This window comes from Rhodnius prolixus, unplaced genomic scaffold, assembly GCF_049639745.1.
Source record: "Rhodnius prolixus isolate KJV_2025 unplaced genomic scaffold, Rpr scaffold_13, whole genome shotgun sequence".
Taxonomy (NCBI): domain Eukaryota; kingdom Metazoa; phylum Arthropoda; class Insecta; order Hemiptera; family Reduviidae; genus Rhodnius; species Rhodnius prolixus.
Genome location: NW_027411583.1, coordinates 10,024,551 through 10,043,495, shown reverse-complemented (window position 1 = coordinate 10,043,495; position 18,945 = coordinate 10,024,551). Strand labels below are relative to the sequence as shown.

The 18,945-nt window shown below is 31.7% G+C and overlaps 1 protein-coding gene across 5 annotated transcripts; it reads left to right on the top strand.

Moving 5' to 3' along the window:
- The first annotated feature begins 47 nt into the window (after positions 1-47).
- Positions 48-18,530, top strand: LOC141447736 (choline/ethanolamine kinase-like). 5 transcript variants are annotated; one of them, XR_012454547.1, is made up of 9 exons: positions 49-241; positions 542-657; positions 7,487-7,703; positions 7,794-7,927; positions 8,026-8,118; positions 9,675-9,930; positions 10,376-10,389; positions 16,289-16,471; positions 17,463-18,530. XR_012454547.1 is itself a non-coding variant. In XM_074115526.1 (8 exons), coding segments are annotated over exons 1-8 (849 nt in total). In that variant the 5' UTR covers positions 49-223; the 3' UTR covers positions 14,214-14,345. The 5 variants fall into 5 exon arrangements, 4 of the variants coding, with proteins under 4 accessions (XP_073971624.1, XP_073971627.1, XP_073971625.1 ...); XM_074115526.1 differs by lacking the exons at positions 16,289-16,471; positions 17,463-18,530 and adding an exon at positions 14,213-14,345; XM_074115524.1 differs by lacking the exons at positions 16,289-16,471; positions 17,463-18,530 and adding an exon at positions 14,197-14,345.
- Positions 18,531-18,945: the final 415 nt, after the last annotated feature.

The following is an 18,945-nucleotide window of genomic DNA, read 5'->3' as shown; positions in this document are numbered from 1 at the left end:
TAATATTGGCATTACTGATGGTATTCATGACGTCACTGTTCGATTGCATCAGCAACATCTCCTACTCTTTACCAACAGTAATTACGTTTTCACTTTTCTGTTGAAGAGCAGTATAAATCTAGCCCAGTTAAGAATTTCCGTCCTTATTGTGAAATAAGTTCTTCAATAAGTCTGATACTGTATTATTTGTCTAGTGTTTGCGTATTTTTATTCTACTTAAATAATGGTAATTAAAGAGAAGGTATGTGTTACATATATCATACTGTTTTTGCTGAAGTTCCCACCGAATATTACATTGAATACATTTAAGTGATTTTTATTTATTTGCTGTTGCTGTTGGTCAATAAATTGAAAACCTAAATTGTGAAATTTTATTTTCATAATATTATTGGTTATTACTTTAATTTCAGTAACATTACAATTAATTTTTTGAATATTTCTGGAAACTTTCCTTGTAAGAAAATAGTTGTGGAAGGGGAAAAATAGAATTTGGGGATTTCCAAAGTCGACTGGTTTATTTATTTTGAATATTCTTTTATAGATGTTAAATGGAGATAACAATGAAGTTGCCAACGCTGCAGTCAGGATCTGCAAAGGCTATCTAAATGGACCCTGGAAAAAAATTACACCGGAAGATGTTACTGTTAAAAGTCTGAGGTATTTTTTTTTTTGTAGATTGTAATTCTTTTTTAGTTTATAATTATTTTTCCTTTATTTAGTAATGAATAAGGCTTGTGTTGAATTTTTTTTTTGTCTTTAAAAACTTCTAATCCTAGGCTATTATTAATGATCCCAGTAATCCTTGAAATATCCCAAGGCTAGTTATTTCTCACCTAGTACCTACTTTGCTTTCGTCTTAAAAAATGGTTCGAACTTCAATTTTTGTAAAATTTATTTACTGATAATAATTTTTAAGAACAAATTTTTAAGTGCATTAGTCTTTTCTTATTAATTTTAATGATTGCCTTTTATCTACTGGCCTGGAAACAATGTTTCTCCATTTCCTCTTTGTAATCTACATTCTTCAATCGATAGCTGTGTAATCACTTTAATTTCGCTGATAAGAGTCGTGTTTACAGCTAACTTAATTATCGCAATTGTGTGGTGAATGTATTCAATTCTTTTCGTACTTTTTTGAACAGATAATTCAGAAAAGGATAACTTTGAAGTTATTTTAACCAAAACTTAAGTATTGGTAAAGTGTTTAATAAGGAAAATTGGTCTAACCATATCAAGGTAATTTGTGACCTTGCATATTGCCAGCCTAACAACAAAAGCAAAATTTACATTAGCGCAATAATTGTCTCGTCACAGCACAGAAATCGTGCACCCACTTTAGGCGACAACAGTATAACCAGTAGTTGATGCACCCCCCACCCCACCCCTAAACAACAGTTTACGTATTAATAAAAATTTTCCCAAAAGATATCAAGTAGATTTGGGAGGGGATCTGAGGGTACTGAGCATTGGACTTTGTAGCCGTTCCAATAACTGTTATTTGAAGACTTGTACGCATTCGAATTCAAGGTTGGATTTTTTTTTTTTTTTTTACATAGATCGGGCATCCTCACGAGATTACGTCTTTGAATGTTGAATAGTATTTCGAACTATTTTTGAATCTCATCTGGAATGGTGATTTACAACTGAATGTGGACCAATTTTCCTATTGTGGATATCTGCCAATTAGGTTGCTACCTTTGACGTACTATCAATAAAACATATATAACATCACATTTTTCTTGATATATTTTTTCATGAGATGAAGGGTTTCTAAGAGAGAATAGACATCCATATTTTCAAGGCTCTTAACGTCCCTGATTAATCCCAGCCTAATCGTCTTTCAGCCGTATACTATAACCAAATACACATAAAGCCTGAAAAGGTCTCTGATTAAACTCAATTTAAAACTTCGAAAATCACATTTGACTTTTATTCGCCATGCATTTGGATAACCATTTCCTCATCAGTTTTTCAATTTCCTGAGTCAACCATTAACTTAATTGAGGTTATGCAATCTACTCATTGTAGAATATTGATTGCTATTATAGTATTTAGATAGAACTAATTAAACCGAAAAATGTATTATTCCATTTTAAATGGTATTATTACACCGGATACAAATAGCTCACATTTGTTAATTACTTTTTTTTCTCTGGATTGAATTCGGCAGGATTGATCTGCTTCTTAAAGGAGTGATATTACGTTAATACACACCCTCCATTCTTCCCTCTCGTGTAACAGTTTTTATGCCCTGTACATGAATTATTCCTTTTCGCATATAATTTACCATTTATCCGTCTTGTTTTCTGTGTCTGTCAACATACACTACTCTAACGAGACCAGTGCAGAGCAGTACCCATGCTTGCATAACCATTCTCCTCTCTCTTCTTGTCTCTCGCTGGCTGTATGCCCAGGATGTTTTGTTTTAGTGACATACAGGATGGCTTTTTTGATCTTCTCTTTAAGCTTTCCTCAAACGAATCATTTTAGTTAACTAAACAATAGTTTTTATTAAATGTGAGAAATTGAGACAAGATATACAAATTGACCCAAATTTAGACAGTTTAGTATTTTTCAGTTATTTAAGTGGACCCTTTCTGACCGCATTAAACTTCGTTTTAGGTTGTACATCTTGTACTTCTTGTTACATTAATAATTATACATGGTAGAACGTTTTCTTCTCGCGTCCTTACTATTTTCTATACACTGTCTATATCTATCACTATCGATTTCATTTTATCAGTGTTTGAACACCATATTAAGCAAGTTAAGTTTTGAATTCATATTATTTGAATTTTAAATATCTCATTTAGAGAAATATTATTGTAAAAATTACCACATCATTTGAAATCTAAAGAAAAAATAACAAAAAAGAGTTTAATTAATGTAAAAAATGTTGTTCTTCGAATTTTATCACGTTAATAAAAAATGTTAAAAAAAGAGACTAATTGTTGTAAATGTCCATGTCATTGAAGAGGAACTTTTAAGAGTGGTATTTACTGGATTTGGCCATTCTTTTGTTGTGATAACTCATTTTTTTAATGTTTACCCGTCTAGTTATTTGTAGTTTTCCACACTTAAAATTAATTTAATTAATTTTCTGTATTTTTTTTTGTAAAATTTATTATTGCATTCCATTGTTTACATAATGAGATAATAAAAAAATTATCTCCTTTAAAAACCCGTGAGCTTTAGCATCATCACTCGCCGCCATTACTTTCCTTGTAAACGTAGACTGAGCTAGTAATAAAATCTTTTGACAGATATATTTACGCTAATTCAAATAACTTTGATTAAACAAAATTATATTATCGTTATCTATTAGTGCTAATAATTTGTTCATAGTAAATAAATATTAGTAATGTTTAAAACTATGTTATAAACAAAACGTTCTTTTGTTTTTTTGACCCAATATCCTCCTGGCCTATATCAATATAATGTTTATTTGTCTTAATTTGTTTACTTCTGTTTAAGATAAGCTTTGTTTAGATTTTCTTTCTCTTGGTAAATAGTTCTTTTAAAAAAAACATTAAAGCAGAATAGTGTGTAAACAAGTCAAATTCTGTTTTTCTTCTCATCATTCTGTGTCAGAGAAAGTAATGCGATTGAGTCAGATTTTCAAAATTGACCTTGCAATTGACTGCACAAGAATGCCATCTCTCTCTAACTTTTGTCCACCAATTCTGGATATTTATCTGTCTTACATCTTTTGCAACATTGTCCATTGATATTTGATTTGAGACCAACCTATCTTTTTCTTTTCTCTCTCTATTTACCGAACAACTGTCATGTGGAAATTGCGAGTTAGTACTATGATCGCAACGTTGCTTTCCATTTGGGTATCTCGCTGGGTGAAAAGAAGAGGGAGTCCTGGACCCTAGGCGCTGCAGTCAGAGGCTTATTGGCGTAAACCATTGGGTACTATCATAGTCGCCACTTGAATTGATGTTCCAAGATCAGATTGTTTCATTAATTAACGGCTCCTTTAGACGTAGATGTTCCGTGAAACTCGATTAGAGCGCTATTATCCGTATTTGCCTGAAGCGTCGCATGACGATGAGCAATTGGAGTAATAAGCAAACACGGACTACTTTAAAATATTAATTATCATAACTATATATTATTGTTAATTTGACGATTAGGTGTATTAATTGTTATTAATGTGTAAAAGTGTAAAAAAAAAAGTAAATGAGCTTGAAGTTCATTATTTATTCTCACTAAATTCTGGTCATGTGTCTCATTGTACAATATTTAGAAATTCCTGTACATATATTATTTTTGTCTCAAATCGGTCGAATCGTTTTCAAGTTATGTTAAATAACTGGACATATTAGTGCTTTTCAAGGTTATTTGTGAATAGGATGTTCAAGGCTTTTGATTTTATCAAATTTTATTTTATTATATTTATGTAATAAATGTTAGCAATGAATTTGGTAGTGTGCCATCAATTTTGTAAACATTCAACTCTTAACTTTTTTTTTACATCTCTTAAAATTTGTGGTGGTTATTATGAAGAAATTAAAACAAAAGTAGTAACCAGCTGTCGAAGTTAAGAGTTTTTTAATGTTACTGGACATACATTTTGTTGGTTATTTGACATTTTATTCTCTTTACAACCGCTAGACCAGAGGTTTCCAATCTTTTTCGGTTTGCGGTTTCCTAAATAATAGGATTTTTTTTTCCGCGGCGCCCTTAATAAATTAGATTTTTTTTCTAAATTTTTGACTTTCTTGAAAAATTGGAAAACTTTCCTTTTCAAAAGCGATTGCCCATTTAACAGCGAAAAATTAAAAAAAGGTACAATTTTCCTTGGGATAATAATAAAATATCTTTTTTTTTTTTTTTTAACCTTTATTTAGATTTTTACCACTGCACAGAAATAAATGCAACAAGCAAAACAGATGGTCGATAATAGTGTGCTGATAGGCTAGGCCAACAAGCACACATTGACATGTCTGACATGAACGACGGCCATCCAGCGATAGCAGTCGTAATATGCCATATAGCAGGAGAATCACGACTGTCTCACTAGATAGCCGACGCTACATTCGCAGATGGTCGCGAGGCCACCGACGCCTCAACCGTCGTGGAGGATTAGTTGGGAGGGTGGAGGTTGAGAGGGCTTGGACTAAAGGATTCATGTGAGAGGATAGTTGGGAATGGAATTTTATGTAACGGGATTTGGCGAGGACAGAGACGAAGGGGATTTTAAGGTCATTGTGGATAGTATGGTTAGAGACGTAGAAAGGAGCATTGACAAGGGTACGAAGGATTTTGGATTGAAGGGATTGGATACGATGAAGGTTCGAGTGTTTGGCTGTCCCGTACAGTTCTATTCCATATGTCCATATAGGGGCTAGTAATGTGTAGTACAGCTGTCTTTTGTTAAGTAGCGTCAGTTTTGAACGTTTGTCTAGTAATTTTTTTAATAGTTTATATCTGTTATTTAACTCAGTTCGTTTTAGTCGAGTATGAGGATTCCAGGTTAGTCGTTTGTCGAGGTGAAGTCCAAGGTAACGTACTTTTGTAACGGTAGGAAGAGCAATATGGTTGAAATATATGGAAGGAAGGGTTTTCCGGTTTAGTGTGAAGACTATATGTTTGGATTTTTGTTGATTTACCTTAATTCTCCACTTTCGTAGCCAGGGTTCTAGGATATTAATATGGGATTGAAGATGGCGAGTTGCCATGACAGGATCATTGTCAGACGATAAAATGGCCGTGTCATCAGCGAAGGTAAAGGTAGCAGTATTTGGATGCAGTGGAAGGTCAGCAGTGTAAATTGTATAGAGGAGGGGTGCGAGAATACTCCCTTGTGGGACACCGGCAAGAATAGGATATATAGGAGAAAAAGAAGTGCCTTCTACAACCATGAAATATCGATCAGCAAGGTATGATTTTAAGATGAGGTAGTAGGTTGAAGGAAGGATGCCCTTAAGTTTCCACAGAAGACCCGGATGCCATACCCGATCAAATGCTTGAGAAATGTCTAGGAAGGCTCCCGGGCAATACTGTCTCCGCTCAAGGGAGGTTGCGACGGTGTCAACAACTCTGTGAGCCTGGTGGATGGTAGAGTGGTAACTACGAAAGCCAAATTGATGGTGAGGAATTAAATTGAGAGGAGTTAAAATAGATTGGAGACGGAATAGTAAAAGTTTCTCGAACATTTTCCCTAGAAGCGGAAGTAGACTAATAGGTCGATAAGAGGAAGGAGAATGAGTTGGTTTGTTGGGTTTATGGATCAGACGGATTGAGGAGAATTTCCAAAGAGTGGGAAAGTGAGTAGTTCTAAGGATAGGCATAAAATATCTAATTTCAACTGTTTCGGTAACAACTTTCGGACTCGAAAATTGCTAAATTCTTGCAATTTTCTCAGCACACACGAGAATTGGAAATTCCAAGAAAATTGCCGAATTGTTTAGTTGAATATTTCGCGGCGCCCTTTTGACGGTACCGCGGCGCACACTTTGGGAATCACTGCGCTAGACAAAAGAATTGCGAGATCATATCGATTTTTGTTTTTAATAAATTTTCACCGGAAATACATGTTTTGAAATGCCCTGAAACATCCTTTTTTTTTTAGTTCCTCAAATCATAGACTCATGGTAGAACTAAAGATTTACGATTTACATTTTGGAGTATATCCAAAACATTTTTTGTCAAGAGGGGGATAATTCTCGTTAGTTTTGGTTTACCGTGATCTATTTTTAGTCTGAGTAGTTCATAAAATACTCCACTTAACTAATATAGACAAAGCTTTCAGCCTATTTGGGCAGATGATTGCTCAGAATTGTTACTCCAAAATTGTTCTCTTGCATAAGAATAAAATAAATTTTGTTTTAGACTTTCTCTTTAGCCGATTCTTGTGATTCTAACTTTTAGATTTTCTCCAAATTCCCAACAGTTTATTTAGTTGTGACTATCTTTATACAATTTGAAAGTCGCGCATTAACTAGAAATGGCAGTTTCTAGGATTACCTTGTTTTTAGAAAGTATTTGAAAAAAAACAAAACATTTTTTTGGAAAAGTATTTCAAATAATAGTCTCCAGATTATGTGTTGAGGTTACGTCTGGGTGATTAGGCTTTACTTTAAAGGATCATTTGAGTATAAAAGAAGAGCACCATATTAATGGATTATTATTTTTTATTGACTTCCTCGAAAGATGTCTCCACCTATTAATAAAAAATGGAAGCGTAGATAACACTGAAGAGCCCGTCTGTTCATTCCACTCTAAAATGACCTAAAATAAATTGTATTGTAAAAATATTTCCATTAAATGTTATAGATCTTTATGTGTGCATTAAGTATACCATACACATGATCGTTCACGTTATTAACGAGGAAACGTTCAATATATATATATATAATTTTGAGAGATTTGGACTGCTAAGTTTCCGGTCAGGTTCCATTGGGTTCACAAATGGAATTTAGATAAATAATTTTCACAAAATTTTAAGAGAAAAATTTTTTTTTGTTTTTTCCAGCGGAGGCCTCAGCAATTGGTTGTTCCAAGTGAAACTGGAAAAAGAGGAAGCAAAACCACAACAAGTATTGATAAGGTTATATGGACAAACTCACGGCGAAGGTGCTTTAGAAAATCTGATAACTGAATCAGTGATATTCACCCTGTTATCAGAAAGAAAACTTGGACCAAAGCTGTATGGTGTATTTCCTGGCGGTAGAATTGAAGAATTCATACCGGTATTTTTTTTTGGTTTTTTGATTTTTCAATTTTATTAACTTATGGTTATGTTCGGGCAGTTTCAAAGAAAATTTAAATTACTTTTACAGGCAAGGCCACTTACACAACAAGAAATGGCTGATCCTACATTGAATTTAATTGTGGCCGAAAAAATGGCTGCCGTACATACAATGAATATCCCAATAAATAAGGAACCAAGATGGCTGTGGGACACCATGAACAAGTAGGTAGACTTTGTTTCTAAAAAAAAAAAAAAAAAAAAAATACATTTGCTTTACCCTAATAAATAACAATAAATAACTCGATTTCATTTCAATTCAGATGGCTAATGAACATTGATGAACAGCCTCCAGTCACAGATGTACAAAGAGATATATTTTCCAGAAATTTGAAGACTGAAGCTCTTTGGCTTAGGTAAAAATTAATTATACTTAATTCTCTTAGAATAATAAAAGGTTTTTTTCGCTTTACTTCTCACTGTACTAAGTGGCATTTTCTTAGAAATTAGAATTTATATTAAATCTTTAGTACTCTTAATTTACATCAGGGTGTTTTTCTCTTTTCAAGAAGGTGACTGTCAAATGAAATTCTTAAACCGTTCAGGGATACAATGAACATGCGTACTACAAATAAAATCATATTCAGCACTGCGGTCCGAACCAGAGTTACTTTAATGGTTTAACATAGTGTTTTTTCCAAACTGTGGACTAGGGTTCACTTGGCCATCTTGATATTTTTTAAAAAAACAGTTCTACCCTAAATTAATAAATGATGGCTCCTGGCGCTTGCGGAAAAAAAAAAAAAAAATTATCGCATTTATTTCCAAAAGTTCAACTGGCTATTACATCTAAATAATTGTAATCTGTAGTTCCATTTTCTTATTTTAAAAATGTCTGCTATGAAGGCGTATTTATTTAAAATACTACATCAATATAATTTTCAGTAACAAAGTTTAAGAAAAAAGAATTTAAAGTTGGTCGTAAGTTTGACTATAAATAGAAAGGTGAGTTTTATTCAGTATTGCTCTCTCCTCTTTCTCACCCTTTACTGAATTTGTGGGTGAGAGAAGTAATTCTCTTCTTTGCTTGGAATTCCTCACCTTGCTGGTTCAACCACTTTTGTGTATTGTTTTTTTTCCTTTCCTTTTTCTAAAACATTTGTTGAATATAAATGATAAGTTTACAGAATTCTTTAGTAGTTTGCGAAGGTCACTTATTATTTTATGCAAAATACAAATTTGCATTCTATTTTACATATCTTGTCTTCACTATATTTGAGTTAAAAACAATAATTTGTTGTCAGTTTATTATTTCAAAACAAGAATTCCTTTAGGGTTGGCAACAATTTTATTGCAATTTGTTAGTTACAATTATTTCTGGTTAGAAGAAAGTATCACGATGATTCAGTTTTCGATATAGAATTGTCATCGTTTTGAGATTACGTAAGCACTAGAAAATAGAGTATGACTTAATAGAGTGTGATGCTGGCAGAAGGGTGTAGTTATAATTTATGAGCTCCTTGATCCCTGAGATCTAAAACTGCGACCATCAAGCAATGATACATTTATGATCTTAACTAGGAATTTTCGAAATTGGTAAAATATTGTAGGAGTACAATCTGATCTACAGCATAAGGTTTGTTCCATTAGAAACTCTGCTTTTGTGATTTGTACGGAGCATGCGCAATAAAAGTGGTGCACCTATAGAATTCAAACTGATTAGAAGCGTTTATTGAACCATTGCGTTGAGACCAGAATTTGAGCAAAGGTTGCATTTCAGTTCCTCTTTCAGTTATGAAACGTTCTTACAGAACTTACAGTAAATCATATTAAAAACCAGTACAAGGATCAGATTTCCGTTCTAAATAATCATAAACCTATTGAAACTAATCACGAATTTCCTATTGGAACAAACTTATTGCCGCAATTATTCATTTAGTAATAGATTTGTTTGTTTATTTTCATTTTCCAGAAACCATTTGAGCAAAATCTATTCACCAGTAGTATTCTGTCATAATGATTTACAACAAGGTAACATTTTACGTAGAGAGGACCAGCCAAAGCATTCTTCAACCGGACTAGTGCTTATTGACTTTGAATATTGTTCATATAACTTTAGAGGATTTGATTTAGCTAATCATTTCATTGAATGGATGTACGATTATACAAATCCAGAATATCCACACTATCATGTAAACAAGAAGAATTATTGCTCAGTTGAACAAATGGTTAGTATTTTTATACTTAAATTTTCATCACACAGCTGTGTTTTATGTAAGTCATTTACATTTACATATTTCATTTTTATATTTTTCAATATGTTTTCATTATTTACATGTCTCGTTCTCTTTTCACTCAGTGGATAAATTTAGAAAATTATATAGATTTTTTTTTTTCATTTATTTGTTAAAAAAAAAGAAAGAGATAATAATTAATAATAAACACAAAATTAACGAACAGAAAAAAAAGTTGAAGTTAGCAGTGGCTAAGATGTTCGTTCGTTCATCTGATCAGCTAGTTCGGAGTTTGCCTCAGTTTAATTTTTATTTTCTTCTATAAAGTTTTTTTTGATTTTTGGCTAATAAACTAAAATTCTATTTTGAAATCAGTTCTCACTTTAAAAATATTAGTAGAAATAAGTTTTTTCTTTTCACATAAAACGAATGTTCACAGGGTATTTCCTGTTGGTAAGTGAATATATTTTATATTTTTTTTCTTTGTTTTATTTCTCTCTTTATGTTTTGTTAAAAAAAAAAAAAAAAAAAAAAAAAAAAAAAAAGAATGAAAAATAGAAAGGTTACAAAAAAAGAAATTACGATTTATGTGATGAATGATTGGATCAGCTGGTTTTTTTGGCCACACCTTCCAAATTCTAGCTTTCCCAGGTATCGAAAGAAGTTACACTTACCGATTACTATATTTTGATACATCACAATGTTCTTTTATTTTTATGCACACTTTACTAAAAATAATTATTATCCGTTTCTATTAATTTACTTTAAATTTGACCTTAACACACTTATTTGGAGTCACAAGTTTTGACAAGTTTACTGCTGCACTCTACTATACAATTACCTCTACTAAATTCAAGAATTTCGCGCTAACACGATAGTAGATTAGATGGAATGGATATTTCATATCAAATTATTCTGAAAGTGTAACTTCTTCAGGAAGGGCGTAATTTAGGAAGGAAGTCAGGCTATTTAAGGTTGGTCCCTTCATATTTCACAATTTACCATTACGACAGAAAAAGAACATCTCAATTGCTTATAAATAATATGTACCAAATTTTTAAAATTCTACCTAAACTTCGGATCAATTTTTTTTATAGATCTTGTGTGGTTTTAATCCACCTTATAGTTTTATTGAATTATTTGAAAACAACAAACAAAAAAAATAATTATAATAAAGTGGACAATTCCAGTGTTGACATACTTCAAATACTGAACTAATGACTTTCAGTTAAAATTATTTTATTTGGGTTCATACATTTTTTTGTTTATAAGTAACTAAATTTCATGGTTTTAATTCAACTAAATACAACAAATGTTTGCTCGTTTGTTTTATTATAATCAACTGTTGTTATTTATATTTAACTGCAGTTGATTTAAATGTTTATTTGAATGTGAAATGTTTAAAAGTAAAAGTTGAAGAATAAATAAACATTCCTTCACGTCAAAATAGGAAGAACATTAACACTAGTTAAAATACCGAATATATAATGTATGTAATAGATAATTTTTCTATTCTTTGCTTAATTAACAATGATAACGTAATAAAAGGAATTTTGTTGACAAAACAGTGAAGTAAATAAACAATACGTTTTTGAACATTTCCCATTCATATTAAATTGTATAATTTGTTTTATTTATTTTTTTCTGTTTCATAATTAACTCTCAAACAAACATTTGTTGAGTGTTTTGATTAATAAATGTTTTTATATATATTTACTTATATAATAGAAAATATGAGTTGGGAAGGGGGATAAAAAAAAAATATATGAACCCCCAATGTGTGACTCATTAGACAGTTTAGTGTTGAAATATTCACATTTTTTCACTTTTTCTACATTATATAAGGAAAGGTTTACTATAAATAAATAAAGAATACTGTAAGAAAACAAAATTAAAATCAATTTGAAGATAATGAAAATGTAATTGTTCAAAAGATTTGTGATATTTTTTCCAAAAGCTTCTCTGTATGATATTTTGCTAGTTTTTGAAAGGGGTTTAAGTAGATCTATTGTATTTTCCACTGGTGCCTTATTAGAGCAATCACACTGTAGCATTCCCAGGAGATCAAAGTTCTCTAGGATAGTTCTAAGGAAAGAAACGGGAGCCAGCAATTAGAGATTAACCTCCCTGACTCACATTTCTCTTCTTAATACCTTCCTTAATAATTTAAAGTACACTCTTCCTAGAGGATGTATTTCCATAGTAGGATATTTTCCCTGGAACACTAGACCACTTCTTAGGATATCAGGAAAGCCCCTATAAAGACCAGGAAGCCGGCAGTCAAGTTGGTGCCATATCTTTTTTTTTTTTATCAACGCCAACTTCCAGGATGTTCTTAGGTGGCTCTCTCCCCTTTATGTCCTCCATAGATGTTCGTAAAAAGTAGATAATTTTTAAAGTGTATTATTGCTACCCTCTTTTGTTCGGAAAAACAAAGTAATTGCTTTGAAGGAAAGCGTTAGTTTTTCAACTTCACTTTTCCATTAACTTTTTTTTCAACAAGACGTTTCTTCAGATTTAAAAGTATTTTCTCAATGTCATGGAGCTGACTAATGCACAATGAAAGGCATCTCTTATTAGCACAATGAGGAGATTCAAAGTTTGCTTGAAACATTCTGTAATTTAAGTACTTACTGACAGAAGTACTGCGGGAAAAAAATCATCAAATTATCGATATTTAAGATGAACCTTTCCTTGTATACATTTCTTTCTTGTATTTTTAAATAAATTCTTTAATACTTCTTATTGAAGCATTAGTTCAGCATTAAGTACAAAAGACTGGTTATTTAACCCCCCCAAAAAATACAACTATTTATTTAACTTATTGACCTCCTTTTGCATACTATCTAATGGCACATATTCCATTAAAAAAAGTAAATAAATCATACAAATCCTAATTATAAATTGAGGAATTTAGCTCGTAGTAATTTTTTTTAAAAAAATAACTATTTCCATTATTTATATTAATCAATTTTATTTTCAATCAATAGTGATAGCCAATCAATGCCAATTTTATTAAATATTTATATATAACTCCCTTTCACCATACACTTTTCTCTTTAAAAAATTAAAAATTAAAGTTCTGTCCAAAGCGTTTTTATTTTTATTCTGCTTTGTTTGTCCACTCAATGTTAAATGTCAATAATAACATAACCTATTTCTAAAATGTTTGCTTTTCCCCTCCTTGATTTTTAAGAAAAATGCTTTTCATTCATCTTGACATAGAACCATTTATGCTTTAGAGGAGCCTCATTAGGCATTAGGCATGGCTATTAGACTTTTTTTGCGTACGAGTACAACATTGCAGTGATTAACATAATGCTGAAAGTGTATCCGAAAATAGTGTGACAACCTCGAGAGGATAATCTGGCTCTTCCTGCTTACTCTTTTAAAACCGTCTTCAGTATTTATCTAGTACTGCCTGTTCCAACGCTGATGATGATTCTGGCAACATCTACTTCAGCGAAGAGTTCACACAGCTTCCAGTACCTTCTGCTTCCACCATCCCGAAGTACTCACTGAGTCTGAAAATATTTATTGAAGAAGCTACTTATTACTCATCTTATCTTTGACGTGCGAATAAGTGTTTTGTGAATTTCTTTGATCTGTAATTAGCTTTCTGAATAGTCTTGATGATAATACTTAGTTTTGTGGCTACTGTTACTTACTCTCCGCTTAATTTCAGCATAAGTATCATTGAATGAGCTTATTGTTTATCCAAGAGAAGGAAACTTGGTAACTTTTTCAAAATGATAAGAACCGTATTCACGGATCTTATGTCATCACTCATCCTCCTGCCTTATTTTATCTTTTCTTCGTGCTAAATTCTTTGTACCATGTAACCACTTCAGTCTAAATATACCTTGCATTTGGCTGGAGAAATTTTTTGTTACTTCTGCCCGCTATTCATCTAACAAATGAGGTTTCCTTTTGGGACAGCTTTCTAAGTATAGGTAGATTAAATCTTTCATTAAACTTCAAACCAACTTCATATTCTCAACTTTTGTGTCAGCATTAATACTGGTTCTGTCAAAATATTAAGAAAAGCAAAGAAAATAGAAAAGAGCAACTTTAAAAAAAAATCCTAGCTTTTATATCCATATCATTTTGTGCAAGTTTTTTCCCCCCACAAATGTGTAACGTTTTGGACAAAATGGAGTATGTGCTGCTTCTTGTATTGATTTATTTATATAAAAAAAAGATATATTTTTTTTTTAAGTGAAATAAAATTTTTCCTATTTTTTCTTTTTCTTTGGGAAGGTTTTCTTTTTTATAGATTTCAAAAAGCCTATCTCCGTGAAAAGCAAATATATATTAACTGAAAATTTATGACACAACAAAAAATATATATATATCTTCACATAATAAAAGAAAAAGAGAGATATATATATGTGAAATGATGATGATGATGATGATGCCGAAAAAGGTCGCTAGGAGCGGTGACGAAAAATATTGTGTTTGCGTTTGTGTGTTGTGTTCTTTTTTTTGTCGGTTACCGAGATTGGGACAAATTGGACACACGCTCCTTCCACTTTGATGCAAGAGTGGGCCATCTTCCAACACACAACTGTGTCATCACTAGTCCATAAAAGAAACTCTCGTTGAGTATCAACGGTAAACATAATTGGTTTTCAGATCCAATTGCAATGGAGTAAAATAATATTCTCTCAACAGATTAGTTAGTCCGACATTTCTGGACTTGTCAAATTTTAAAATGTAAACAAAAGTTATAGAAATATATTTTTATTCACAAATAATTAAGTAAAATATCATAAGATTATTTTTCTCCATTGTCTTATGGATAATTTTTATTAAATCTGGTGTTTACTGCATAATCCTGTTTTTGTCTACATAACTTTTTTTTCATCACATTTTTAAACATAATTATTCTCATATTTCGTTTTAAATTTGGAATTTAATTCTTAAACATGTGTCAAGGTTAATAAAAAAAACAAATTGTTATGAAACAATACTTATAACTGCGCGAGGTGAGGACACTATTAAAGTTTCAAGTTATGTAAGGTTTGAGGCAACAATGCACTTTTTTGTTCGACGCTAGAACCCCAACATCGTTGCTTTTATTACCTCTTCATTTTAATTTTGAAATCTCGTATTTTGTTGCTAAATTTCATACAAAGCTTGGGAAATTCAAGAGTGATGCATTGGCAACACTGTTCTCAGTATAACCAGTTATAACCTTTGATTCTAGAAGATCGCATGGTTGTTCGCAATGCCCCAATTCATGATTACATTTAATTGTTAGTTTAACTATTTATAATTTATTGTTTAACAAAATGATAGTTCTTCTGAATTGATGTAGTTACTTTGTTTTAAAAACATTTGGTCAATTGAAAAGAACGTACCACTTTTTGATTCGATTTTCCAGCAAAACAGAACTACAGATTAAGAGATAACTTAAATCTTTTAGAATATATGTTCTTTTATTAAATTACAAAGTAATTACATAGAAATATTCTTAATTAATTTCTCTAAACTCGATGACAATGGGAACATTTTAGAATAAACCTATTTCGAGTGATTAACAACTTTTCAGTCTAGCCCAGTTTTTCATCTAGCTTGTATTTATTGATGGTTTTATGTTTTCCAAGTAAATTAGTTTTTACAGAAACTAAACTTCGCGTTTTATTCACCATTTTTTCTTCACGAGACTCATTTTTACCTTAAAATTCACGCGTATAATACTTATGTGGGACTAACTCATTGGTAAGTGCCTTTGATACCTCTAAGAATGTGCCAGATTCAAGCCAGGCTGTCTAGCCTTAGATATTCTTTTCCGAACAGCCTCCAACATTCAGTTCACTGCCTCATGGTGGACAGTGTCGTTTTAAGAAAACTATCTGAAGGCCATAAACTGAAAAATGTTCCCGGCACCGATGATCTAGACTAGAAAATTGAAGCTTTTTAATTTATTAAAAAAGTTCGTATCTACTTATTGCTACAATAATTATTTTTACTATTATGCAGAACCTATACTTTGTTTTTCGCATGGCGTCAGCGCAATTCCAAACCAATGGTTCTAAATCGTATTTTAAGTCTGAATAATTGGCAAATTCTGAATTTATAATATATATACATAAAAAAAAATTGTTAAAAAAAACTGTATTAACCAGCCAAATTCTTGGCTTCTTCCCATGTTGGTTTTTCTTATTTCTCATTTGGAAAATATTTCTTTGGAAGGGAAATTTCATTCATTCATTTTGTTCTATGCATATATTACAGAATTAGTTTTAATTTTTAAATTTTATAACTATTTGTAATACCGGGTAAGTTCCTAATAACTTACCCATAATGGTTAAATGTCTAATTTTGTTTTTTCTTTCTTTTTTAATAGCAAAAATTTATTGAGAAGTATTTAAGTTCATTAAATGCTAATGGAGGAATTGGCAAACCAGAAGTAAACAATGTGTCTGCTATCATGAGAGAGATCAGCCATTATTCGCTTGCTTCACACTTCTTTTGGGGCATTTGGAGTATAGTGAATGCCCGAGTTTCTAAAATTCCTTTTGGCTATTGGGTGAGTGTACAGCTTATTTGTCCATCTAACATTATTTAATTTAAAGCTCTATGAAATATTTAACAAAAATTAGAGAGCAAATCAAGTTAGCAGGGTTTTCTATTCTCTTCGTAGGTTTAGCAGAAGAAACCCACAGGGTTTTCTATTCTCCTCGTAGGCTTAGCAGCCTACAGGGTTTTCTATTCTCCTCGTAGGTTTAGCAGCCTACAGGGTTTTCTATTCTCCTCGTAGGTTTAGCAGCCTACAGGGTTTTCTATTCTCCTCGTAGGTTTAGCAGAAGAAACCCACAGGGTTTTCTATTCTCCTCGTAGGTTTAGCAGCCTACAGGGTTTTCTATTCTCCTCGTAGGTTTAGCAGAAGAAACCCACAGGGTTTTCTATTCTCCTCGTAGGTTTAGCAACCTACAGGGTTTTCTATTCTCCTCGTAGGTTTAGCAGAAGAAACCTACAGGGTTTTCTATTCTCCTCGTAGGTTTAGCAGAAGAAACCTACAGGGTTTTCTATTCTCCTCGTAGGTTTAGCAGCCTACAGGGTTTTCTATTCTCCTCGTAGGTTTAGCAGAAGAAACCCACTGGGTTTTCTATTCTCCTCGTAGGTTTAGCAGAAGAAACCTACAGGGTTTTCTATTCTCCTCGTAGGTTTAGCAGCCTACAGGGTTTTCTATTCTCGTAGGTTTAGCAGAAGAAACCCAAAGGGTTTTCTATTCTCTTCTTAGGTGTAACAGAAGAAACCTACAGGTTTTTTTTTTTATTCACTTGTCAGTCGTTTGGTGTATTATCTATACTGGTCTTCAAGCGCCAGATGCCTCATTTATCAAACTAGACAGAACAGAGTGTAATAAGATACAGTTTTATTTTTATTCTTTCTTCCTGCCTCAGTTTGCGTAGGAACTACATATATAATATACCTCTGTCGAACACTCTGTGGAGATGTTTTCCAAGCCTTAAATCACCGTTATTGTATGGAACTATCCTTTTCTTTCTTTTTTTCAGGACTATGCGCAGGAAAGATTGTCCACATATTACAAGTTGAAAGCAGAACTAGTTGAAGGTTCCAAGGAAAATTCAGCCGTTAAAAGAAAGGTTAAAGATGTAGATTTGTGAGATTAAGTGGAAATGAGCAGAAATGGTGAAATAATGATCTAGAGAGTTTATTCTTACTATTTTTTGTTTTTTTTTGAAGAAGCGAGAAAAAAAAGAAGCTTGAATCGTCATTAAAATAACTTCTTCTTTTTTTAGTTTAAAAAATTGGCAAAATTCCTGATGTTTAAATGTTCTTTTAAACAATCAGAAATTTTGATTGCACAAAAAAAAATATCGTGATGCTAAAGTTGGAGCTTCTTTTAATTTTTTTTAATGGCGATGATGTGGTTTTAAATTGATTTGTTTTTGGCTGTGTTACATTGAGGAGGGAAGGGACGAGAAAAAAAAGATCTATATAACTAAAATTAGTAACAAATCAACATGAGAAATTCATTTAAAGTGGCATCAGTACCTAATCACGCAAGGCTCTCTCTTACATTCTTAGCCGGCTCTTTCTTAAGCAATTTAGTGGCTTTTTTCTTTTCTTTTGGTGGGGACGTGAGGAGAGTCAGAAAAAGACGTAATTTAACTGGTGCATCTTTCTTCGAAAAAACACCCTTATATCTTAGATTTTTTTTTGAGAGAGAGAGAGAGACCAGTCGTGGAATTGTTAATTATATTATTATTAATATTTGTAAATTTACAGTATTAATGTGTGCATTTAATGCAATTTTTTATAAACTTGTATATATAAACATCTTTTAAAATGTAATTGTACAGATGAAATTTTTATAATAATAAAAGAAAAGTCAGTTTTGATCTCGAGAGGTGGATGATACTTAATATTTTTAACTTTAATAATGGATGCAAAAAAAAAACAACTTATTTTTAGCAACTTTATATTTTAATTTATGAAATCCATTTGTGATAAGACTGACTGACCATCGTTTCTTTGTACTATAATTCGTCTATTTATATTATGTCGTTATATATATATATATATGTTGTGTATAAAAATATAAAACATTTTATAAATTCTGTTTGTTTTTTAATGATTTCTTCTTTTCGTTCTTCGTCGAACGCAGGAGCAGCTCTATGGCATTCCCGATTGATTGAGAACTTTATTCGCAATTTCTAAGCACAAATCTTCAATCATTATCAACACTTCGTTGTAGATAGTTGGTATATAAAAACATGCTACATATTTTCATGATTTCAAAACAATCTGTAAAAAACTTTCAGAGATTGTAAGATTTTAAAATTAGAGTGTGTTGTGATATATTTTGTTGATAAATTTATCCAACCAACTTTATATCTTGTGATATTTTGTGAAATATTTCCTTACAAATTGAAAATTTAGAAATGGGTAATTAATGTCAGACACGTTTTTCTGCTAAATGCGTATCTTTCATCTCAAATATGTTACAGCTTGTGGAAAACCTTTGAATAATTG